At 40.8% G+C, this 26,764-nt stretch overlaps 1 protein-coding gene and 1 pseudogene across 2 annotated transcripts; one reads left to right on the top strand and one right to left on the bottom strand.

Annotated features, from left to right (window-relative positions):
• Window positions 1–1,591: 1,591 nt before the first annotated feature.
• Window positions 1,592–3,477, bottom strand: LOC147905475 (putative 12-oxophytodienoate reductase-like protein 1; annotated as a pseudogene). The gene is made up of 5 exons (XR_015541649.1): window positions 3,221–3,477; window positions 2,972–3,112; window positions 2,732–2,862; window positions 2,463–2,633; window positions 1,592–2,322 (listed from the first exon to the last, which is right to left on the bottom strand). The product of XR_015541649.1 is annotated as a putative 12-oxophytodienoate reductase-like protein 1 (transcript).
• A 20,828-nt stretch (window positions 3,478–24,305) lies between these two features.
• Window positions 24,306–26,210, top strand: LOC147905474 (artemisinic aldehyde Delta(11(13)) reductase-like). Its single transcript, XM_087380132.1, has 5 exons — window positions 24,306–24,478; window positions 24,586–24,726; window positions 24,836–24,966; window positions 25,061–25,243; window positions 25,384–26,210. The coding sequence occupies exons 1-5, from the start codon at window positions 24,384–24,386 to the stop codon at window positions 26,088–26,090; spliced, it is 1,257 nt and encodes a 418-aa protein (XP_087236258.1). The 5' UTR covers window positions 24,306–24,383; the 3' UTR covers window positions 26,091–26,210.
• Window positions 26,211–26,764: the final 554 nt, after the last annotated feature.

Below are 26,764 nucleotides of genomic sequence, written 5' to 3'. Positions count from 1 at the left end.
GTCAGTGCAACAAAAGATTGTGTTGCGTAGTGATAGATGGGGAAGTTGAGCAATGATAGGTGGTAAGGCAAAAGTTATGTGATATAGTCAAGCCAACATGGTGGTCACTCCATACCAACAGTATTACTCGAACCAGCATAGTGGTCAGTGCAACAAAAGATTGTGTTGTATAGTGACAGATGACGAAGCTGCACAATGACAGGTGGCAAGGCAAAAGCTATGTGATGTAGTCAGTAGGCCAGAGACTACATTGTGCGAAGGAGGATAGAGCAACAGTCTCTGTGCTCATGAGTAAATGCATGTAGTGCCATGTGTCCTCAGGGGTTCACCTCAAAAATTTTAGTGTACCATGTGCGTTCAAAAGGAGAGGTAATTTAATTGCACTTTTGGAAAAACATTAATAGGATTACAATAAGAGGAGGGGTTTCTAAATTCAAATTTATGAAAAAATCCATTAGTTTATATAAGTAAGGAGGGGTGGTTTTATTGGAGGAAAATTTTTAGTTGAGTGGTTTTTTAAATACCCCTTGAATGCACGCAATACATAGGGTTTCTTATTGGTGCACCCCCCGAGCATGTGTCGAGCTCTGCGCTATTGACAATGATAAGATTATGTCTCATTATTACACCAATGTGGCAATCATAATACTAGAAAAAATTTCGGTGAGAGAGAGGGTTGATGCAAAATTCAAAATCTCACCCACAACACGTTGCGTCGCAGCCCCAAAATGGCCCCGAAAAATAGTTCTACGATTGGCTACACCCAAGCAAACATTGACCCTCTTCTTTCAAATGTCGGCTAAATAGTTGATAACAAAAGCCTTCCCACCATAGTCTTGCTCCACTTCTTCAATAAAAAAGAAGCTAAAAAGAGGTACTTCAAGAGATAACAACAACTGAGATAGCGATCGGGTCGATGACCTCAATGAATTCGTTCAAGAGTTTGTAACGGATGTGGCCGTTGCTAAAAATGTTGGGGTGGGAGATTTCAGTAGAGAGGTAAGGACTTTGACAAAGAGAGGGGGAGGATGAGGATCAGAGGGGATGGGACCAAAGCTCGTCTTCACAACACATGCATGCAACTATCAAAACGAACCAAACACCAATGCAACATTGTTGCAAAATTCGTTAGCATTTCACAAGACTCTGTCGAAAACTGCGGCAATCTGATTGAAATGCATGGCGGCGACTATGAGACGATTATCAAGTAAGGTCGTACAAAGTATCTCATCACAAAGACATACAATGGCATCCACAACCTTGCTAAAGGTGAAAATGCTAAAAGGACATGGAGGAAATATAGACACGATTGTGAAGGACAATGGAAGGCATTGAGTAAATCCTATGGTGACCAACGAGGCAACTTTTCGTTGTTAGCTGTAGTGCAAGACTCGCAGCACATTCGCTTCTCGATTGCATGCTTGTGAGGACGGAAGAGGATTCCTACGAAGGAGTGAAGTAGCTGCAAGGCGTGATGGATGAAACATATTCAGAAATGATAGAGGTAGATGACCCGGTCGGATAGTGACATTAATTATCTTTCACAAGTAGCACACTCTTTCAAGCTTATTACTATGTCTCTATGAGAACACCGATCGAGGTTGGCATTAAGAGATTTCGGTAACCTCCTCTATTTTCCTCATGTTGCAAGGTCAGAATCTGGGTGAACCCGCCACCGCGGGCGTCCTCGGCGACGATACATCCAACATCCTTCCACACTTCAATGAGCTTGGTATGCGTAGAAGCATCCTCCTCGACGCCTTCTCCTCCACTTCCCTAGTCTAAGTACCCTTTCACCTGATCGTGCGTGTAGAAGGTCGCCCTATCACAGCGACTCAGGTTTGCCCCTACCGCAAACCGCAGTGGGAGATCCGGATTCGAGATAAATAGCCTCCCATATGATATCAGATCCGCTGCCCCCGTCTTGACTGCCTGCATTTTAGACTCCTTGGTGTAGCCACCGGAAAGACTTGCTGAACAGCGAGCAGTCCTCTGCCGTTTCCTTCACTCCTTGGTTGGTGAATCGAGGCTCCGTAAGGTGCAAGTAAGCCAGTTTGAACTTGTTGAGCTCTCCTATGAGGTAGAGACCCAGAGTTTCCGGATCCGAGTCTGTGGCGCCCAAGTGGTCGATGATGGGGGAAATCCTAATGGCAGTGCGGTCATGTCCCACCTCCAGGGCAACGGCGGAAAGCACCTGCAAGGCAAACTTGCAGCGGTTCTCAATGGAACCACCGTACTCAACGATGCGGTCATTGATGCCGTCCTTGAAGAACTGATCAAACAGGTAGCCGTGGCCGGCGTGAATTTCTACGCCATCGAACCCTGTGAGGTTAACGATAGGAAAAGTGAGATTTGAGAAACCAAGCGAAATGGAGGTCACAGACACAGCTGCACAGCATCCGCAAGACGTTCGCGCCATTCGGTCCAGTGGGCAAGACTCCGCATGAGTACGTTTGTATTACCTGCTCGGCGAGCATTCTTAGCGGCTTGGCGGAAGAGGTCCACAATAGCTGGAATCTCATCAGTTCTCAGAGCGCGTGGCTGGGAGTACTCCGCCATGACTCCATCGGGAAGCCTGACGGGGACTCTTTTCGCTGTAGAGGAAACCGGGGAAGAACCGTGGGGCTGGTAATCTGCATTGGCGTTGCAACAACCAAGCTAAAACGTTAGCGAAGAGCCGAAGCAGCTCTAGAGTTAAGTCGCCGAACGTTCCAAAGCGTGAAGCACATACATGTGTGAGATGCACGACCAACATGCCAGAGTTGGCAGAAGATGATACCGCCCTTGTCATGTACCGCTTGCACGACCTTCTTCCAAGCTTCCACCTGCTCCTCGGTCCATATAACTGGAGAGTGCGGAAAGCTGGGGCGCGAAGAGAAGAGATCAGCGTTCACAACGAAACCGGATTAATCGGAAAGCGATTACAGAGCTGAGGGCTTTGGTTCAACTGAAAGAGGTCTCAGGTGCCTACCCGATGGCCTCTTGGGTGACCGCGACTGCCTCAGAAATCAGCAAGCCACCTGGGGTCGCTCGCTGAGAATAGAAATCGATGTGGGCACGCTGAGGGACATAGTTGAGGGCTCGGCAACGAGTGACAGGAGCCAGAACGACCCTGAGGATGAGCAGAAGGAAAAGAAGAAGAAATGAGAGACGAGATTCGTACAATACCTGGGAAGGGAAAGCATCCAGAGGTACAAGGAGAAGATGGAGAATGAGATACCTGTGAGAGAGCTGAAAGTTTTCGAGCTTCAGAGGAGATAGAAGAGTGGAGAAGACATCATCCTCGCGTTTAGAGGCGATGGCTGTTTTGTGCATGCTAAGGTAAGGGTGGAGAAGGAAGAAGCAGGCGGTGGACTGAGTAGTTGGGAAATGGGAAGCTCTACTGTCATGAAGGTGATGAGTAGTTGTGACTCGGAAGCTCTACTGTGATGAATGTGGAAGAAGCTCTACTGTGATGAAGGTGAGACTGACGAGATGAAGGGACCGGTGTAGTGAAATGAGGGGGAGGGGTTCTAATTTATAGAGGCAGGAGACCAAGTTTATCACCAAGTCTTGGATGAGTCTCTCTCCAACTTGAAGAGCCTCTAGGGATTCTTTAGCATGTTTTTTCCTTACGCTTTTGAACATATCCTCATTAGCCTTATCTGCTCTTCCCACCCTGCTCTTCCCACCCACCAATCCCGAGTGTAAATCTTGGCCTGGTTGGCTGCTATTTCTACTTCTACTTTGAGTTTAGCTCTGACTGCCCTCATTTTTCTTTGTCCCTTATCAGTGTTGTCCCGTTCAAGGAGATCCAGTTGATCTTCAAGCTTTTGAGTTCTAAGAGACCTAGCTTTGTCATCTCTGTGTTTGATTGCTTTTAAGAATTACTTTGTCCTATCCGTGGCTCTGATCCATTTATCCGTTGCAGTAGCTATCCCCCAAAGGTAAGGGTGGAGAAGGAAGAAGTAGGTGGTGGATTGAGTAGTTGGGAAACGGGAAGCTCTACTATGATGAAGGTGATGAGTAGTTGTGACTGGGAAGCTCTACTATGATGAATGTGAAAGAAGCTCTACTATGATGAAGGTGAGACTGACGAGATGAAGGGAGCGTTGTACTGAAATGAGGGGGAGGGGCTCTAATTTATAAAGGCAGGAAACCAAGTTTACCAGCACATGCAACGTTTAATATAGCACCTACTCCCTCGGTGGTTGCTGCTATGTCGTAGATTGACACCAAGTTCATGAAAACTTTCTGCCTTGATCGGACAGTCACAAAAGCTTGGACATTTACAAAAGCTTGTTTTAAACATACTTTGTCGCGTTCTCTAGTGTTGGCCAAGTAACTAGAATGCTTGGGCAGCTGCCAAGTATATTGTAAGTATATTATAAGTATATAAGTATATTGTAAGTAACTAAATGGGATATTGTTCAAGTCAGTCTTGTAGGCAAGTCATTCTTGTAGGGCTCTTGACCAAAGAGGAGTTTCATCCTAGTTTCATATGGACTAGTGAATTTTCAAAATTGAGGAAATCATAACTTCTTTGCCTTCCTTTTCGTTGGGTTGATGTGTATATCATTCTCTACGTAGGGACATGCAAAGACTATGAGTCCTTTAATGGGTTTGTCTCCTCTGAGCAAGGAAAGCAAGCATTTACACATCATGTCAAATTAAAAAACAAGGGCCGACATGCAAGGCCCACACAACTGGGACATAGAGCATCACTATTGAGGAGGGATCTTGCTTAATGATGACATAATCATTGATGCAATCCTTTTGTATGATTTGCTTCAAAATTGTTGCCCTAGACTCTCTTCTACAAGAATCCATGAGTTTGCAAAAAAGGTCAACTTCAAGGAAGCTTCCATCCATATGTCCCCCCTTATTCAATTGAAGGGTATCTCCTTCTCATCCCAATAGCAAGCAAGTAATTAGTGAGAGGTACAATTAGATTGAAGGGCATCTCTTTCTAATCAACTAAAGAGCATCATCTCTTTCACGCCCCAATGATTCGTGAGAGGTACTCTTAGATATTAGGGATGGTGATAAAAGAATCTCTCTCTCTCTCTCTCTCTCTCTCTCTCTCTCTCTCGTCTCTCTCTTACACACACACACTGGTATTTAACTTGTGAAATTAAGGGCCTTCCCTAGTGGGCTTTCGCATATTATTTGGAGGCAAATAAATAAAATTTTTGGAGTTAATTGAGAACTATACACTCAAAACCACTTGAGATTGAGAAGCTTGATTTGAAATTTGACATCAAACAAATGTTAGCCATTAAACAAATGTTAGCCATTCATACTTGCAATTCTTTTTCCAAATAATACTCATGAAACCACCTTTCTTATAAATTGAAGGTATTCAAATAAATTCTCAAAACTATTCCAATAATCAATTTCGTACAGATTATATATCAAGAAAGAGAACTTTATTAAAGAGGACTTTAATAAATTTGCTAACTTGGCATGGAAACTTTATATCCTAAAATGCAGATAAGAGTCTCAATCCAACACTACATTAGAAACTATAAAAGGCACTGAGATAAGGCACTAAGATCATGTGCATGCAAAAACTTAGCATTAAAAAGTAGGGTTATTCAATCTAGTAACAGGGGGTATATGCAAAATAACATGTACATTCATAAGAAAGGGTATTATATTAGGAGATTTCATACTATTTTTATTTAATCACACTTATAAAAGGAATTTTTAAAATGACTTTTAGAAAAGACCAAGTGTTTGATAATGTTAGACTTGTCTAAAGTCCAATTACAAAGTTGAACCATGGAACGTCCAAAGCTAATGAATCCATTGTACAATACTATTTTCTAAGCTCTCCCAAAATAACATACTAACTTTGGAAAACATATAGGACTCTAGGTGAGCATAGCTGAAAGATTAGATATCAATCTATTAAAAAAAACTCTCATTTTGAATGGACAAATCTTATAACAAGATGGAGATTCTCTAGAAAAGGTCCTTATAATCTTTTTTAATATTATAATACACTATTTAAGTAAATGAAATTCATATTTAGGAAAAGTGGAATAGGCATGCGTGCACGTGCGTGCACACGCACAAACACAATCATGCACATGCACATCCGTGTAGTGCCCACCCACCCACACACATGCACGCGCGCGTACACACACATGCGCATGCGCACACGTGTGCATGTGCCCGTCATTTTCTTATGTTAAACCACACCATTTAGATATATTTCTATTATGTTTCGTATGATTTATTTCTTATTTATGATACTTGTAAATCATACACTTACAAGAAATGTTTTTCCAATATACTATTTTGTACTTTTGATATTTTAACTATGAGCATGACTACAATTGTTGCACATGCGATAGGTTGTGGGGGATAACGGTAAGCATGAGGTAAGATTGGGGGTAGGAGTAACCCTATGCAACAGGTTGTTGGGGTAAATTAAGGAATGAGGGGTATCTATTTGCAAACTCAATGCAAGGGAGAGGGGCGGCGCACGGGACTCTACACACTATCATATGGCATCAAGTACAACTGATCAAATTATAAATGCAATACCTTGAAAATAAATTATTTTGCATCCCTTCTAACCACATATGCAATGCCTTGAAAGTTTTTTTTAAACCATTGGTTTGCATGAATGCAATATTGCTCAATTCATTCTTGTAGGGCTATTGGCAAAAGAGGCTAGAGAAGATTCATATGGAACATTGTCATATAAAGTGAGTCAATGAATTTTTAGAATTGAGGAAATCATAAATTCTTTGCCTTCCTTTTCAATGGGTTGATGTGTACATCATTCTCTATGTATGGAAATGCAAAGACTATGAGTCTTTTAATGGGTATCTCGTCCATGAAGGAAAGCAAGCATCATACACATCGTGTCAAATTTGAAAACAAGGGCAGACATGCATGGCCCACACAATTGGGACATAGAGCATCACTAGTCTTGATTTGAGGTTCTACCATGATGTAATCAATGATGCAATCCTTTTGCATGATTTGCTATTGGCTCCCTCTCTCTTCTACAAAAATCCATGAGTTTACAAAAAAGTTCAACTTCAAGGAACCTTCCAATCAAAATGTCCCCCCTTACTAGATTGAAGGGCATCTCCTTCTCATCTCAATAGCCACAAGCAAGTAATACGTGAGAGGCACACTCGGATTGAATTGAAATCTCTTTCTCATTAATTGAAGAGCATCTCTTTCACACCCCGGTAATTCGTGAGAGGTTCATTTAGATATTAGGGATGATGTGATAAAAGAATGTTGAATAAGAGTTCTCTCTCTCTCTCTCTCTCTCTCTCTCTCTCTCTCTCTCTCTCTCTTAGTGGGATTTTTCACATTATTTGGAAGCATATAAGTAAAGATTTTGGAGTCAATTGAGAATTAAACCACATGAAATTGAGAAGCTTGATTTGAAATGTGACATTAGACAAATGTTAGCTATTGATACTTGCAATTCTTTTTCCAAAGAATAGTCCTAAAGCCAACTTTCTTGTAAATTAAAGCTATTAATTTCTCCTTGCCTACTTTGGGGAATTCAAATGAATTCATGAAAAAGTATCCCAAGTTTAGTTGCCTACTTTGGGGAATTCAAATAAATGTTCAAAACTATTCCAAGAATTAATTTCTTACATATGGATCAAGAAGAGAACTTTATTACAGAGGACCTTTATAAATTTCTTAACTATCGTGAAAGCTTTATATCCTAAAATCCAAATAAGAGGCTCAATCCAACACTACATTAGAAACTATAAAAGGCACTATGATAAGGCACTAAGGTCATGTGCATGCAAAAACTTAGCAATTTTCTAAATCATACTCGTACAATAGTTTTTTACCAATGTACCACTTTGTACTTTTTCCATCTTAACTACCAGCATGACTACAAATGTTGCACATGTAATAGGCTATGGGGGATTGGTGTAAGATTGAGGTAACATTGGGGGTTGGAGTAGACCTATGCAATAGGTGTTGGAATGAGAGGAAGAGATGAGTGAGACACAAGATTTCTCCTTGAAGAAGTTGATTGTATTGATATATCAGAGGCACATATACAATTTAGAACTAGATGGATTTAGGGCGAGCTATATATAGGTCTAACACTCCCACTTAAACTAGGCCCTCTAGATATCGAATGAAAAAACCCTCAGGGAGTACAAAGGAAAACCAAAGCCACTATATGTGTGTGTGTGTGTGTGTGTGTGTGTGTGTGTGTGTGTATTTATGTGTGTGTGTGTATGCATGCATGTATGTATCACAACAAGAAAAAGTAGCTATAGACATGCTTGATAGATGCGCAAAATAGCGGGCACGTCTATAGGCACTACTAGAATAGTGAAATACAAGCGTGTCTAATAGCACATCTGCACTGCAAATTAGACGCGATTTAGATGCAAAATAGAGAATACAGAAAGTGAGATTTTGGTGCAGGCTGATAAATGTACATCACTACTTTCCAAACATTGCTCATGATTACCAAAGCACATAATTTTAATAAAAATATCAATGCTTTTTAGCAAACCCACATATACAAAAATTAGGTGAGGTGAGGAGAATGAGATAATATGTAAAATAGTTTTGCCAATATCAATGATGGGCTATGGTTCAATCTCATCCTGAATGAGATCAACCCTTGCCAAACTATCTACTTCAAAATCCAAACCAGTGTTGAGATCTACAAATACATTCAGCCCACTACTACTTGTGCTAGTCATGTTCTCATCAAAAGCAGCATCACCAATGGTAGGCTTGTCCTTGGGTAATGGCCTCAACATCTGTATCTCCTATCTCATGATCATCCTCCTCTCTTGTATCATGGTCATCATCACCTCCATGGCCATGATCATCCTCCATACGCTCCATATTAGTAAATGTACTATACATCACTTTGGAACGTGGCATAATAGTAGGTATGACATGCCACCACCTATTATTATCCACCATTGCTTGATAGAAAACCTAATTCAAACACAAATACAATCATGTTATTTTGTTTGCATCAAAGGTATCAAATATTTAAAAGTGAGTTTTTTTATATGTGTGTACGGTACCTGTTCACATTGTTACGGTAGTACTAGTGTGCCCTTCTTACTTTGCCAAAACTTTGTGGAGTCAATAGTTACAAAGCCACTTGCATGGTGTTTGATTGTTGCATTAGGGCCTCTTTCCACCACATCCTTAAACCACTTTATATCCAAAACATACACAAAGACGTGTTGAAAGTCAAGCTTAATAATATCTTGGGTTATGCGATAATAATCATCCATGGCTCCATTGGCTCCCTCAAAGCTAGCAATGATGCTGCAATCTTGTGTGTTTCTCTTATCATCAATCCATTGTGTCTGAAAATGTTTGCCCTCACACCATAGAGCATTGAACAAAAAAATCAATTAAATAAGTAATCTAAATTGTTGAAAGCTCCTAACTTATGCATAGCATTCTATATACCGACCTTGCTCATGCATCCCCTAGCATACTCCCATTCTTCCATTGTGATATGCTTCCCTTCGTCTCTCTCTACTCTCTCCATTTCATCAAGTAGCCAATCCACATGAATATCCTTTGGAAGTGCTCTTAGATGCTCAGGGTATGGCACACGAGATCCGTGGTGTGTATGAAAGAGGGCCCTTTCTCATTGTCTTCTTGCCTTTACATCCTCGTATCTTGTCACCCATCTTTTCATCACATCACTATTAAGCATGTAATAAAGGTTGATATTAAAAATAAGCAACTCTGTGTTTATTACTTTGCTCTGTCCTTTCCCTTGAGGCACAATCGAGGTCATTCTTAGGTCATCATGATCTCTCCATGGTCATGGGAGAGAGGTATCCACATCAACAAGAAACTCTGAAATATATACAAGTGACTCTTGTACCAACCAACCCTCGGCCATGCTACCTTCGGGCCTTGCATTTTGTTCCACGAAACCCTTGAAGGTCTTCATGAAGCACTCAAGGAAGAACAACCATCGTGCATGTACAGTACCGCATATAGCAATCTCATGCATCAAATGCACTATGAGATGTAGTTGGCTTGTGAGAATAGAACGTGAAAATGTCTCCTCCACTAAACAAACCACCTCCACTAACATAACTCGAGCATTCTCAAGTGTGGTGGGATCTATTTTCTTTGAGCTCACATACCTAGAAAGGAAAAAGTACACCATATTAGCAATATGAAAACCCTTGCATGGAGCATTGATACGCTTCACATTTTGTATCCTGTAAAGTACCTCTCACAAGCTCGCCCATCTTGTAAATACAATTCTTCACATCCTTCAATGCACTATGAGAAATGCTAGTAGGTAATATGAACTGAACACACGAGCAATGGTTGATTAGTTGCTTCTAATTCACTCAAAAATTTGGAAGGAAAAAGATATTATGCACATAAAATACTTACTTGGAGCATCTTGTGCCAATCATGAGATTTCAAGCCATATAAATGCTCTACACCTCTTTTCTTGCTCTTTGTGAAGGCCCTCTTCAAACACCTCATGTATCCAGTGGGAGTACGAATTGTAGTGATAGCTCGTTTCACCACCACCATCTCTAGCTTTGATAACCTCCATGGTGCATGAGGTAAAAAGACACACCCATTTGGCCTCTCTTGTGGCCAAAATTCATGCATCCTCCCTGTGGTGCATAGATCGTTCCTTATGCCTATGGAATCTCATGTCCCATTCAAATGTTCCCAAATGGTAGATGCCACATTCTTGAAGATATGCATGGGATCAAGCAGGTGATTGATGTTGAGGTGGGACCAATATGGTAGTCGATAAAAGATGGAGTATCTAAACAAAAGCTGGTGTTAGCATGCAATCTTTATTTCCATTCAATATAGCACATAATAGTTACAAACCCTTACCGGCTCATGCTAAGTGGTGGAGGAGTCATGGAACCATCTTAAATTCTCATCCAGTCTCCTGCAGTGAGTGACTATGGGGGGATTTCATTCCAAGGGGCCACATATCTAGGATGATCAGGTGGAAGAAATCGATGGCGATTCTCATAAATGACCTTATTCAATGCATCTACCCATGAGGCAACTAGTGAAGGACCATAAACAAGACATCCATGGTAACCTGATGTAGTGAGACCTGAATAATTTCCGAAATTAAGAGTTCAAGGTGGGTTTAGGGTGCCACATCGATTGCCTACTCATAATTAAAAGTTCAATGCTTACCTGAACACTTGCCATAGCTTGGGACATCATGCATCATCCACATCAAGACTGCTTTGTAGTTGAAGTCACATCATGCACCTCGATACCGCTACAAAGTATCTCTAGCTCATCAATCAAAGGATCCAAATAAACATCAAGATTTTTTACTTTATGTTCCCCTGGGATTAGAAGGGATAAAATAATATGTTCTTTCTTAATTGCCATAGAGGGGGAAAGATTATAATTCACCAATATCACTAGCCATACACTATAAGAGGTGCTTTTGGGACCAAATGGGTTCACACCGTCCATACCCAATCCAAGTCTCAAGTTCCTAAGTTCTTCCTTGGAGCTTGGCCATGTGTCTTCAATATGCTTCCATGCAGCAATGTCTGCAGGAGTTCTCCACTTGCCATCGGTTGATTGATGGGAGGAATGCCATGACATGTCAAGCTCTGCAATGGATTTGCACTTGAACATATGTTGGATGCGAGGCCCGATTATGGGAAAATGTCGTAGAACCTTACGAGGTACATCCAAAGCTTTGAGATATGCTCTATATCTTGCCTCTCCACAAGTAGGACACTCTCTTGCATCCTTATGTGGTCCACGAAACAGAATGCAATTGTTGACGCATGCATGCATGTGCTTGTAATCTAATCCTCCAAGAGAGGTCACATGTTGCCTTGCCATATCTCTTGAGGTTGGGAATTTATTCTCCCTTGCAAGCATTTTACACAATATTTTGCACGTGAAGACCATAAATGAGAAAAAGCATTCAAGTAATTGACCCACTAGCATAATTCACCATGTTTGCAAAATAGGCTTTAAAGCTTACTTGAGTAATGCATTCAAACTTGCATTGCTCCATCCATAGATGGTCTGCAAGTTTAGTAACCCAAGGGAGGCACATAGAACAGAGAATGTGCACCCCTCAAACAGTGGAATCGATGTTGCAGTAAAAAGATCGTCCTGCTCCATGCTATCATCCCTACCTGAGGATTGATGGACATATAAATCTTGCACCATATCATCAAACACCTCCTCCTCCACTGCCTCATGAGGTAATGGTGGAGGGCTACTATCACCATCACTCCATGCATTCGTAAAGGTCCCTTTTGAAGATCCCACATCATATCGCCAATGCTTCCCCTCCTCACGATGAGCATAGGGCAACATATGCAGGTGTGGCACTGCATCCTGTATCAAATTAAAAAATTCATATATCAAACACATGAACACCAATAGGTATCTCAATCAACCTTAATTCTTTAACACTTACCATGTCTACGGTCGCATCCCATTCTCCATACTTTGAGATGTGATTGAGTGTTACTATGTGTGCACGATACATGTTTCCTTGACATCAATCACACATACATTGGATTTTTTGCTCCAACCACATTTCGTGATGATGGATACGGAGGGATTCATCCTCACTGGAGCTACTTCTTGAAGATGAAGACATCCTACAGATAAACAACCCAAAAAATGTGTTCTTGCATGAGTTCTAAATGTCAAAACTCTATGTAGCATCTAAAAGCATGTCTAACATGTGTCTTTACTATGGAATGTGTCTATAGGTGCATGTAAAACAGAGTGTAGATGCATTGATAGACGTGCATTAAGATGTGCATTTGGATGGGCTTTTAGACATGTGTTTAGATGCGCTTTTAGACGTGCAGATTGTTGAGCTAATTTTTTAACCTACTTTTAGTGTGCTTGCTTTCCTTCACATACTTTTAGCATCCGTGGATTGCTTTCCTATTAACAGACATAGCTCCAGGCATCCACACTTATCTCCATGCAGCCATACTCATCTACAGGCTTACACAGTCATCCCCAAGCATACAAGACTCATACAAGAGAAGAGAGTGAACAAGGAAGAGAAGAAAGAGAAGTAGCTTTGAAGAAGGACAAGAAGCTTCCATACCTCTATCCAAGGTAAGTCTCTTGGCAGTTGGTCTTCTTTGGAAGTTGCTCTCTTTGGATTCGTCCTTGTCGTATGTAGGGAAGGGATGTTTCTGGTATCAGCGTTGTTCTTTTTGGGGTCAGGCGCATGTTATTCTTAGTTTCTTTCAAAAAGGCATCTGTTGGAGTGCGTCTATAGACACGTCGAGCAACACATCTAATTTTTTTGAAAAATAGATAGCCGCACCTGTAGATGCGCTGTTAGACGCATCTATAGATGCACTATGATAGTTTTTCTTTTGTATTCTTCCCCTTCCCCTTCCCCTTCCTTTTCCTTCTCTTTCCCTTCCCCTTCCCCTTCCAAGAAGGGGATTGCGTGAATGATGGAAATAAGTGATTGCATGAATGATGGAAAGGGATTGCATGAATGAAGAAAGGGATTGCATTCGTGAGGAGATAAGGGATTGCATGAATGATGAAAATAAGTGATTGCATGAGGGCGTTTCCTTCTCTTTTCTCCTCTCTTTTTCTCTCTTATCTCCTCTCTTTTCCTCTCTTTTCTTAGTGCTTCTATGTGGTCCAGAAGTACTAATTAGTCCTCTTAGCTGGGGTTTTTAATACCTCTGAATCACTTTTAATGATACTCTTAATAGCTCTACAGCTCGTTTAGGTGGACTTTCAAGAGATAAAAGCTATGCAAATAATAGTACTACAAAACCACTTAATACTGGTTTAGGACCACTTAATAGTGCTGCGAGACCACTTAATAGTACTCTTGTAGCACTTACAAGTACTTCTGTACCACTTTAAAAAGCCTATGGACTGCTTAATAGTACTTTAGCACCATTTAATAATATTGCAAAACCACTTAACAGTACTTTAGCACATTTAATAATACTTCAAAATTGTAAATGGCACAAAATTACGTTCAAGTGAAACTGAAGTGTTTCCAAGTGTACCTTTAAGTATTTTCAAGTGGCACTGAAGTTCTTCCAAGTTGCACGAAAGTATTTGAAATACTTTAGTATCACTTTAAATTTAGTGGAACTCAAGGGCCATATTGACAAACACATTGACAAGGATTTATCATGTGTATGCCAATATGGCCCTTGCTCCTAAAGGGGACTTCTTAAGGGCCATATTGACAAAACATATCCTTCTCAATGTGTTTGTCAATATGGCCATTAGGTCCTTCAAATTGGTTCAGATGCACTTTTACGTGTTCTAGAGGTACTATTGACTGGTTTATAAGCAATTCTTAGAAGGACCAAAGGACTTATAATTTCTTCTAAGTGATCCAGAAGTTCTTTTAAGTGGTTCTGCAGTATTATTAAATGGTGCCAAAAAAGTGGTACAGTTGTACTTTTAGGTGCTATAAAAGTAGTATTAAGTGTTCTTGAAGCACTATCAAGTGGTCTTGAACCAGTATTAAGTGGTTTTAAAGTACTATTATTAGCAAACACATGATAAATCCTTCTTAATGTGTTTGTCAATATGGCCCTTAGGTCCTTGAAATTGGTTCATATGTACTCATAAGTGTTCTAGAGGTACTATTGACTAGTTTATAAGAAATTCTTAAATGTACTAAAGGACTTATAAGTGCTTCTTAGTGATCTAGAGGTTATACTAAGTGGTTCTGCAATATTAATAAATGGTGCTGAAGTACTATTAAGTGGTACAGCAGTACTTGTAAGTGCTACAAAACTACTACTAAGTGGTGCTAAAGCACTATTCAGTTGTTCTGAACCACTATTAAAGTAAAAATTAGTGCTTCTAAGTGGTCTTGGAGTGCTTTAAGTAGACTTAAAGTAGTATTAGGTGGTTTTGTAGTACTATTAACTAGTTATTACTACTATTAAGTGGTCTAGAAGTACTATGACTAGTCATTTTCTAGCCCTTTTGTTTGTCCTATTATTACAAATGATGAAAGAAGCAAGATGGGTTTGTTAGGAGGCTAGAGTTATTAGCATTCTCAATGGATCTGATCATTTGAATGGGCATGTAACATTGTTTGTCATCCACTTTTCATGTGGATCTCATTCCATTGGATGTGTTTGATATGAGAAATTGAAGGAGATCAACATGGAAAGTGGACTACAAATGATGTTCAAGTCTCTAAAATTCTCTTTGCACAAATTGGACTAGATCTTTTTTGAAAGAGAGAGTAAAGGAGAACCTACTTCCTGTGTAGTAATGGCAATGCAAAGTCAAAGCACAAAATCGTTGTTGATGTTTAAGATTTGACCATAAACTAGAAGCCTTGAATTGGAAATGCAAGCTTGATAGTCTAGAAGTACTATTAAGTTGTCCGGAAGCACTATTAAGTGGTTATGAAATACTATTAATTAATAAGCCAAAAGTACTATTAAGTGCTTTTATGTGATTGAAAACATACTATTAAGTGGTCATAATGAAGCACTATTAATTGGTTTGGAGTACTATTAAATAGTTCTAAGGTACTATTAAGTGATTCTTAGTGGTCCAGAGACACTACTATCCAATATTTGTTTTGTGGTAGGTGGAGTTCTTCTAAAGATTCAAGCACTGCTACCCACATATGAAGATTTCTCAAAGATGCTTTGAGGGCCTGAAGCCCTTCTTTGTGTGCAAGTTGAAGGATCGATACACTTGCTACTACGCTTCACATGTGCAAATGATTCAATTATATGCGGAAGAAACAATTCGGAATCCATGGGACACTATGCACATGTGCTTGTGGTGTTTGTGACCATGGTATGATAAATTTTATCAGGTTACCATCTTAGTGCACATAACATATGTGCGCACTGGTTCAAACCATGTTAGGAAAAGTATCCATTTATATATTTTAGATGACAAGACACATGACACCCTCTTTGTGCAACATTGCTTTCTTTTCATCACCAGTGGCTTAAACATTAGGGTCTTGCATTGAAACATCATTGGGTGTGGTCGGACAGATGTGGAGCCCAATTCAAAACAAATAATCCTTTCTACTTTGTTGCCAAGAACTTTAGCCTAACTCGACTTGAAATGTTATGGAGCCTTCGAGATTCAGGCCATGGAAAAGGAGAACATAACGGAGCTAGAGATTTCATAAACAGAGAGCTTACACATGGAACAATTAAAACCAAATGGATGGACTTTGAAGTGTGTGGCTGATGTGGTGAATTTTCTAAGAGCCAGGTTTTTGTGGCAGTGAGGTGAACAGAGTCTTTTGGGGAATCAAAGAGGATGAAGTACAAAGAGATAACAAGTGGGACTGCAAGTGTGTGGCAGGTCCTCTCAACACATCTTACATGGATTCCCTTGCTTGGGCCTTGTCGTGGAGCTCCATTGGACAAGCGTGCTTGTTTTGATGCTAAAAAGGTTCCTTTATACCTTTCCATCATTTTTTCCCTAAGAAGGATGGGAAGCTATCGTGGTTAGTTTTGAAGGCCTTTATAACAAGGGCTATAAAGAGAGAAAAAAACTGAGAGGTATTCATACTACTGGGAATCCCTATGGGATTCAGGTGCACCATGTAGGATGGATGGGACTAGGTCCTAGATAGGGTCAAATGGAAGGTGAACAAATGGCAAGGGCTACAACCAATACTAGCAAGAAAAAGTTTGTCCTCAACCACTACATCTACCCCTCCATCATCTATTTCATTTCATGCTTGTACACAACTAAAAAATTCCTTAGACAAATTAATAGCTTATTTAGATCCTTTCTTTGGGGAGGAGACACTATCAATCACAAGGTTCCTAAAGTCAAATGGCAAACATGCACAATGCCAAAGGCAACAGGAGGCCTAGGAATTGTAGATGTGGAGAAATCTATGGCCAGATTCATGGCTTAATGGATCATCAAGGTGGTGCAACATCCGGAAAAGATTTGGGCCTACTTAATCCTCCGAAATATTAGCAAGGTCAAGGTTAATAGGTGCAAGCATTGGAAACACCCTCTGGTAGGTCCAGACCTCTATGGTAAGGAAATCTAAATAGCAATGGGGTTAGACTTACAGAAAGGTATGTGGTCAGCTTGGGAGTCTTTGAGACCTTACGTAATTTGGAAAGGATTCTCTAGGAAAACAGGTACCTTTTTGTCTAAGGACTCAATTCGGTTTTCAACCATCTGGACAAATGAGATGCTCTAAGGTCTTTGGTAATGTGCTTGTTGATTCTAGTGAAATCGTGATGAATTTCTAGTTGATCATAGGAAAGAGGTGCAAATCTTGAGAAGATCTCCCAACAGCAGTAGCAAATCTAGGAATGCTACAAGAACGATGAATAGTTCACAAAGAACGAGACTACCCTATTAGCACAGATGCAACAACAGGTGGGAAAGAAGATATGCCCTCGAGCTCCACCCCTCAGGTGGTACTCTCACATGGCCAAACAATGTCGACGGGCCAAGAACACTGAGCCTTCTTGCTCCTTCCTCGTGCTTATGGGTCAACCTTCTTTGGCCTTTCCTTTAGTACCATATACCCTTGCTTCTTCAACAGCCCAGCAAGGATCTCCAATGTATGCTACACCTTCTTCTACGGTCCCCCTTCCCATGGTTGTTTACAAGACACCAGTTTCAAGAAACGATCCTCTTGCTTCTCTTCTTTCCTCTCTTTCATCCTCTTTTCTCTTCCTTTCATAAGCATATGCATTTGCGTATGCTTATGCTCATATGCTTATGCTTATGCATGAGCATATGCTCATATGCTCATATGCTTTTCCCCTCTCTTTTTTCCTTCTCTTTTCTCATCTTCCTTTCTCTTCCTTCTCTTCTTTTCCTCTCTCTTATTTCCTCTCTTTCATCCTCTCTTCTATTCTTTTCATAAGCATATGCATTTGCCTATGCTTATGCTCATATGCCTTTCCCCTCTCTTTTTCCCTTCTCTTTTCCTCTCTTCCTTTCTCTTCTTTCACTTCTTTTTCCCTCTCTTATTTCCTCTCTTTCATTTTTTTTTCTCTTCTTTTCATAAGCATATGTTTTCTCTCTTTTTCTCTTTTTTCCCCTCTTTTCTTCTTTTCTCCTCTCTTTCGAAAGGGTAATTTTGTAACAAACAATGTTGTATATCTTTGACATGTATATGCTTCTATCGCTCAGCTCATTTGAGCGATTTTGTATCATCCTTTTCACAAAGGAAATTTTGTAACAAACAACATTCTTTTGAATTACTTTAAAGAAAACATTAGTGGGGCAAAACAGAGCTTGCTGTGGCCCTGTTTAGCCCCACTAATTTCTTCTTTTAGCTTCTATTAATCGTCGCTATATAGCAACGTTTATTAGTGTCGCTATATAGCGACCATTATTTTTCGATGCTAATAGCGATGTTTTTATGCCCATCAAAAAAAAAATTTTAGAGTAAAAAAGGTCGGTATTTCCATCAGAAAAGGGCATGTGCCTTGTAGTGAAAGCAAGCGCACTAAAAGAAGGTTTGAAAATTAGCTTAGCAATCTGCACATCTAAAAGTGCATCTAAACACATGTCTAAAAGCTCATCTAAGAGCACATCTAAACGCACGTCTATCAATGCATCTACACTGTGTTTTAGATGCACCTATAGACACATTCCACAATACAGACGTGGTGTTAGACACACTTTTAGACGCTACACAAAGTTTTGACATATACAACTCATGCAAGAACACATTTTTTCGATTGTTTATCTATAGGATGTCTTCATCTTCAACAAGTAGCTCTAGTGAGGATGAATCCCTCTGTATCCACCATCGTGAAATGTGGTTGGAGCAAAAAATCAAATGTATGTGTGATCGATGTCAAGGAAACATGTATCGTGCACGCAGAATTACACTCAATCATGTCTCAAAGCATAGAGAATGGCATGCAACCATAGACATGGTAAGTGTTAAAGAGTTAAGCTGATTGAGATACCTATGGATGTTCATGTGTTTGCTATATGATTTTTTTAATTTGATACAGGATGCAGTGCCACACCTGCATATGTTGCCCTATGCTCGTTGTGAGGAGGCAAAGCGTCGGTGATATGAGGTGGGATCTTCAAGAGGGACCTTTATGGATGCATGGAGTGATGGTGATAGTAGCCGTCTACCATTACCTCATGAGGCAATGGAGGAGGAGGTGTTTGATGATATGGTGTAGGATTTATATGTCCATCAATCCTCAGGTAGGGATGATAGCATGGAGCAGGATGACAATCTTTTTACTACAGCATCGACTCCACTGTTTGAGAGGTGCACATTCTCTGTTCTACGCGCCTCCCTTGGGTTACTAAACTTGCAAACCATGTATGGATGGAGTAATACAAGTTTGAATGCATTACTCAAGTAAGCTTTAAAGTCTATTTTGCAAACATGGTGAATTATGCTATTGGGTCAATCACTTGAATGCCTTTTCTCATTTATGGTCTTCACGTGTAAGCTATTGTGTAAAATTCTTCCAAGGGAGAATAAATTACCAACCTTAAGAGATATGGTAAGGCAACATGTGACCTCTCTTGGAGGATTAGATTACAAGCACATCCATGCATGCGTCAACGATTGCATTCTATTTCATAGACCACATAAGGATGCAAGAGAGTGTCCTACTTGTGGAGAGGCAAGATATAGAGCATATCTCAAAACTTTGGATGTGCCTCATAAGGTTCTACAACATTTTCCCATAATCGGGCCTCGCATCCAACATATGTTTGAGTGCAAATCCATTGCAGAGCTCATGTCATGGCTTTCCTCCCATCGATCAACTGATGGCAAGTGGAGAACTCCCGTAGACACTCCTGCATGCAAGCATATTGAAGACACATGGCCAAGCTTCAAGGAAGAACTTAGGAACTTGAGACTTGGATTGGGTATGGATGGTGTGAACCCATTTGGTCTCAAAAGCACCTCTTAAAGTGTATGGCCAGTGATATCTGTGAATTATAATCTTTCACCCTCTATGGCAATTAAGAAAGGACATGTTATGTTATCCCTTCTAATCCTAGGGAAACATAAAGTAAAAAATCCTGATGTTTATTTGGATCCTTTGATTGATGAGCTAAAGATACTTTGGAGAGGTATCGAGGTGCATGATGTGAGCAGGCCTCCCTCATCATGAGACTTCAACTACAAAGCAGTCTTGATGTGGACGATGCTTGACTTCCCAGGCTATGGTGAGTGTTCAGGTAAGCATTAAACTTTTAATTATGAGTAGGCAATCGATGTGGCACCCTGAACCCACCTTGAACTCTTAATTGCGTCTATTATTCAAGTCTCACTACATCGGGTTACCATGGATGTCCTATTTGTGATCCTTGACTAGTTGCCTCATAAGTAGATGCATTGAATAAGGTCATCTATGAGAATCACCATCGATTTCTTCCACCTGATCATCCTAGATATGTGGCCCCTTGGAATGAAATCCCCCCACAGTCACTCACTATAGGAGATTGGATGAGAATTTGGGATGGTTCCATGACTCCTCCACCACTTGGCATGAGCCAGTAAGGGTTTGTAACTATTATGTGCTACATTGAATGGAAATAAAGATTGCACGCTAACACCAACTTTTGTTTAGATACTCCATCTTTTATCGACTACCATATTGATCCCACCTCAAGATCAATCACCTGCTTGATCCCATGAATATCTTCAAGAATGTGGCATCTACCATTTGGGAACATTTGAATGGGACACGAGATTCCATAGGCATAAGGGAGGATCTACGCACCACAAGGAGGATGCATGAAGTTTGGCCAAAAGAGAGGCCAAATGGGTGTGTCTTTTTACCTCGTGCGCCGTGGAGGTTATCAAAGCTAGAGATGGTGGCGGTGAAACGAGCTATCACTACAATTCGTACTCCCACTGGATGCATGAGGTGTTTGAAGAGGGCCTTCAGAAAGAGCAAGAAAAGAGGTATAGAGCATTTATATGGCTTGAAATCTCATGATTGGCACAAGATGCTCCTGCCATAGTCTCCCTCTTCATTCCCTTCCCTTCTAATTCCTTCTCCCCACCCATGTTAATGCTCCTCCCCTCACGTTCCCTATTCCTCTATGGCCCTCGAGCATCACCATACCTATCCTCTAGCCTCATGTCTTGATTTCTTTTCCGGCTAACAACACACACACACACACACATATATAGTGGCTTTGGTTTTCCTTTGTACTCCCCAAGGGTTTTTTCATTCGATAGCTAGAGGGCCTAGTTTAAGTGGGGGTGTTAGACATATATATAGATCGCCCTAACTCCATCTAGTTCTGAATTGTATATATGCCTCTGATATATCAATACAATCAACTTCTTCAAGGAGAAATCTTGTGTCTCACTCCTCTCTTCCTCTCATTCCAACACCTATTGCATAGGTTTACTCCAACCCCCAATGTTACCTTAATCTTACACCAATCCCCCATAGCCTATTACATGTGCAACATTTGTAGTCATGCTAGTAGTTAAGGTGGAAAAAGTACAAAGTGGTATATTGGTAAAAAATTATTGTACGAGTATGATTTAGAAAATTGCTAAGTTTTTGCATGCACATGACCTTAGTGCCTTATCACAGTGCCTTTTATAGTTTCTGATGTAGTGTTGGATTGAGTCTCTTATCTGCATTTTAGGATGTAAAGTTTTCACGATAGTTAAGAAATTTATAAAGGTCCTCTGTAATAAAGTTCTCTTCTTGATCCATATGTAAGAAATTAATTCTTGGAATAGTTTTGAACATTTATTTGAATTCCCCAAAGTAGGCAGCTAAACTTGGGATACTTTTTCATGAAAAATTCATTTGAATTCCCCAAAGTAGGCAAGGAGAAATTAATAGCTTTAATTTACAAGAAAGTTGGCTTTAAGACTATTCTTTGGAAAAAGAATTACAAGTATCAATGGCTAACATTTGTCTAATGTCACATTTCAAATCAAGCTTCTCAATCTCCTACAAGGGATGCAAAATAATTTTTTTTCAAGGTATTGCATTTATAATTTGATCAGTTATACTTGATGCCATATGATAGTGTGTAGAGTCCCGTGTGCCGCCCCTCTCCCTCGCATTGCGTTTGCAAATAGATACCCTTCATTCCTTAATTTACCCTGATCCCCCACAACCTATCGCATGTGCAACAATTGTAGTCATGCTCATAGTTAAAATATCAAAAGTACAAAATAGTATATTTGAAAAACATTTCTTGTACAAGTATGATTTACAAGTATCATAAATAAGAAATAAATCATACGAAACATAATAGAAATATATCTAAATGGTGTGGTTTAACATAAGAAAATGACGGGCACGTGCACACATGTGCATGCATGCGCATGCATGTGGGTATGTGGGCATGCGGATGTGCATGTCCATGATTGTGTGTGTGCATGCGTGCATGCCTATTCCACTTTTCCTAAATATGAATTTTGTTTACTTAAATAGTGTATTATAATATTAAAAAAGTTTATAAGGACCTTTTCTAGAGAATCTCCATCTTGTTATAAGATTTATCCATTCAAAATGAGAGTTTTTTTTTATAGATTGATATCTAATGTTTCGGCTATGCTCACCTAGAGTCCTATATGTTTTACAAAGTTAGTATGTTATTTTGGGAGAGCTTACAAAATAGTATTGTACAATGGATTCATTAGCTTTGGACGTTCCATGGTTCAACTTTGTAATTGGACTTTATACAAATCCAACATTATTAAATAGTTGGTCTTTTCTAAAACTCATTTTAGAAATTCCTTTTATAAGTGTGATTAAATAAAAATAGTGTGAAATCTCCTAATATAATACACTTTCTTATGAATGTACATGTTATTTTGCATATACCCCCTGTTACTAGATTGAATAACACTACTTTTTAATGCTAAGTTTTTGCATGCACATGATCTTAGTGCCTTATCTCAGTGCCTTTTATAGTTTCTAATGTAGTGTTAGATTGAGACTCTTATCTGCATTTTAGGATATAAAGTTTCCATGCCAAGTTAGCAAATTTATTAAAGTCCTCTTTAATAAAGTTCTCTTTCTTGATACATAATCTGTACAAAATTGATTCTTGGAATAGTTTTGAGAATTTATTTGAATAGCTTCAATTTATAAGAAAGGTGTTTTCATGAGTATTATTTGGAAAAAGAATTGCAAGTATGAATGGCTAACATTTGTTTGATGTCAAATTTCAAATCAAGCTTCTCAATCTCAAGTCGTTTTGAGTGTATAGCTCTCAATTGACTCCAAAAATTTTATTTATTTGCCTCCAAATAATATGCAAAAGCCCACTAGGGAAGGCCCTTAACTTCACAAGTTAAATACCAGTGTGTGTGTGTGTGTGTAAGAGAGACACAGAGAGAGAGAGAGAGAGAGAGAGAGAGAGAGAGAGAGAGAGAGAGAGAGAGAGAGATTCTTTTATCACCATCCCTAATATCTAAGAGTGGTGTGAAAGAGATGATGCTCTTTAGTTGATTAGAAAGAGATGCCCTTCAATCTAAGTGTACCTCTCATGAATTACTTGCTTTCTATTGGGATGAGAAGGAGATGCCCTTCAATTGAATAAGGGGGGACATATGAATGGAAGCTTCCATGAAGTTGACCTTTTTTGCAAACTCATGGATTCTTGTAGAAGAGAGTCTAGGGCAACAATATTGAAGCAAATCATACAAAAGGATTGCATCAATGATTATGTCATCATTAAGCAAGATCCCTCCTCAATAGTGATGCTCTATGTCCCACTTGTGTGGGCCTTGCATGTCGGCGCTTGTTTTTTAATTTGACACGATGTGTAAACACTTGCTTTCCTTGCAAGGAGGAGACAAACCCATTAAAGGACTCATAGTCTTCGCATGTCCCTTCATAGAGAATGATATACACATCAACCCAACGAAAAGGAAGGCAAAGAAGTTATGATTTCCTCAATTTTGAAAATTCACTAGTCCATATGAAACTAGGATGAAACTCCTCTTTGGTCCAAGAGCCCTACAAGAATGACTTGCCTACAAGAATGACTTGAACAATATCCCATTCTAGTTACTTACAATATACTTACCTACTTATAATACACTTACAATATACTAAGCAGCTGCCCCAGCATTCTAGTTACTTGGCCAGCACTAGAGAACGCGACAAAGTATGTTTAAAACAAGCTTTTGTAAATGTCCAAGCTTTTGTGACTCTCCGACCGAGGCAGAAAGTTTTCATGAACTTGGTGGCAATCTACGACACGGCAGCAAGCACTGAGGGAGCAGGCGCGATATTAAACGTTGCATGTGCTGGTAAACTTGGTCTCCTGCCTCTATATATTAGAGCCCCTCCCCATCATTTCACTACACCGCTCCCTTCATCTCGTCATCTAACCTTCATCACAGTAGAGCTTCCCATTTCCCAACTACTCAGTCCACCCCCTGCTTCTTCCTTCTCCACCCTTACCTTAGCATGCACAAAACAGCCATCGCCTCCAAACGCGAGGATGATGTCTTCTCCACTCTTCTATCTCCTCTGAAGCTCGAAAACTTTCAGCTCTCTCACAGGTATCTCATCTCCATCTTCTCCTTGTACCTCTGGATGCTTTCCCTTCCCAGGTATTGAACGAATCTCGTCTCTCATTTCTTCTTCTTTTCCTTCTGCTCATCCTCAGGGTCGTTCTGGCTCCTGTCACTCGTTGCCGAGCCCTCAACTATGTCCCTCAGCGTGCCCACATCGATTTCTATTCTCAGCGAGCGACCCCAGGTGGCTTGCTGATTTCTGAGGCAGTCGCGGTCACCCAAGAGGCCATCGGGTAGGCACCTGAGACCTCTTTCAGTTGAACCAAAGCCCTCAACTCTGTAATCGCTTTCCGATTAATCCGGTTTTGTTTTGAACACTGATCTCTTCTCTTCGCGCCCCAGATTTCCGCACTCTCCAGGTATATGGACCGAGGAGCAGGTGGAAGCTTGGAAGAAGGTCGTGCAAGCGGTACATGACAAGGGCGGTATCATCTTCTGCCAACTCTGGCATGTTGGTCGTGCATCTCACACATGTATGTGCTTCACGCTTTGGAACGTTCGGCGACTTAACTCTAGAGCTGCTTCGGCTCTTCGCTAACGTTTTAGCTTGGTTGTTGGCCAATGCAGATTACCAGCCCCACGGTTCTTCCCCGGTTTCCTCTACAGCGAAAAGAGTCCCGGAAGAATGGTCCGTCAGGCTTCCCGATGGAGTCATGGCGGAGTACTCCCAGCCACGCGCTCTGAGAACTGATGAGATTCCAGCTATTGTGGACCTCTTCCGCCAAGCCGCTAAGAATGCTCGCCGAGCAGGTAATACAAACGTACTCATGCGGAGTCTTGCCCACTGGACCGAATGGCGCGAACGTCTTGCGGATGCTGTGCAGCTGTGTCTGTGACCTCCATTTCGCTTGGTTTCTCAAATCTCACTTTTCCTATCGTTAACCTCACAGGGTTCGATGGAGTAGAAATTCACGCCGGCCACGGCTACCTGTTTGATCAGTTCTTCAAGGACGGCATCAATGACCGCACCGATGAGTATGGTGGTTCCATTGAGAACCGCTGCAAGTTTGCCTTGCAGGTGCTTTCCGCCGTTGCCCTGGAGGTGGGACATGACCGCACTGCCATTAGGATTTCCCCCATCATCGACCACTTGGGCGCCACAGACTCGGATCCGGAAACTCTGGGTCTCTACCTCATAGGAGAGCTCAACAAGTTCAAACTGGCTTACTTGCACCTTACGGAGCCTCGATTCACCAACCAAGGAGTGAAGGAAACGGCAGAGGACTGCTCGCTGTTCAGCAAGTCTTTCCAGGGTGTCGTGATGAGCAGCGGTGGCTACACCAAGGAGTCTGGAATGGAGGCAGTAAAGACGGGGGCAGCGGATCTGATATCATATGGGAGGCTATTTATCTCGAATCCGGATCTCCCACTGCGGTTTGCGGTAGGGGCAAACCTGAGTCGCTATGATAGGGCGACCTTCTACACGCACGATCAGGTGAAAGGGTACTTAGACTACGCGATGCTGAATGCTAGGGAAGTGGAGGAGAAGGCGTCGAGGAGGATGCTTCTACGCATACCAAGCTCATTGAAGTGTGGAAGGATGTTGGCTGTATCGTCGCCGAGGACGCCCGTGGTGGCGGGTTCACCCAGATTCTGACCTTGCAACATGAGGAAAATAGAGGAGGTTACCAATGCCAACCTCGATCGGTGTTCTCGTAGAGACATAGTAATAAGCTTGAATCGTAAATGTGTGCTTGCAATTAGATATATCTTTCAATAATAAGACTCTCATATCTTTTTTTGGTAAAAAATAATTCTGATTTTTGGACGCACTTGTGGGTCTATTGTTGGTTTATTCTTGGACCTTCCTTGGGTTTCTTTTTGGCTTGTCGGGTGGGAAGGGTATAGTGATCTCTTCCTTCAAAAGGTAAAATAATTTGTTTGCAATATTTATGTGTAAGTTAAGGAGAGGTCCACACCTACCTCCTTTAAAAACACGAGTAGCATGACCCGTCTACGACGGGTTAAAGACCCACTCCGTTGGGTCTCAAAGTGAGATCTTAAAATGTTTGTAATTTCTAGCAATAGAATTTCAAGTTTCAAAATCCTCCAGCATAGGCACCACTTGGCTTGGCTCTATGCTCAGTTTTACTGAACTATTCAGTTAGAAGAGAGGCAAAGCATTCGCACAACACCCACCCCCCTTCTTGCACACACACAAATGCTCTCTCTCTCTCTCTCTCTCTCTCTCTCCTTTGATTGTGTCCCTCATGAAGCACACGCACATGCACTAATCTCTTATCTCTCTCTCCTCTCTCCTCTCTCTCTCTA

This window comes from Dipteris shenzhenensis, chromosome 1 (assembly GCF_047967505.1).
Source record: "Dipteris shenzhenensis isolate YYH24624 ecotype China chromosome 1, Dip_SZ_1.0, whole genome shotgun sequence".
Classification (NCBI taxonomy): domain Eukaryota; kingdom Viridiplantae; phylum Streptophyta; class Polypodiopsida; order Gleicheniales; family Dipteridaceae; genus Dipteris; species Dipteris shenzhenensis.
Note: the sequence above shows the minus strand (reverse complement) of the source record. Positions and strands in the feature narration are given on the sequence as shown.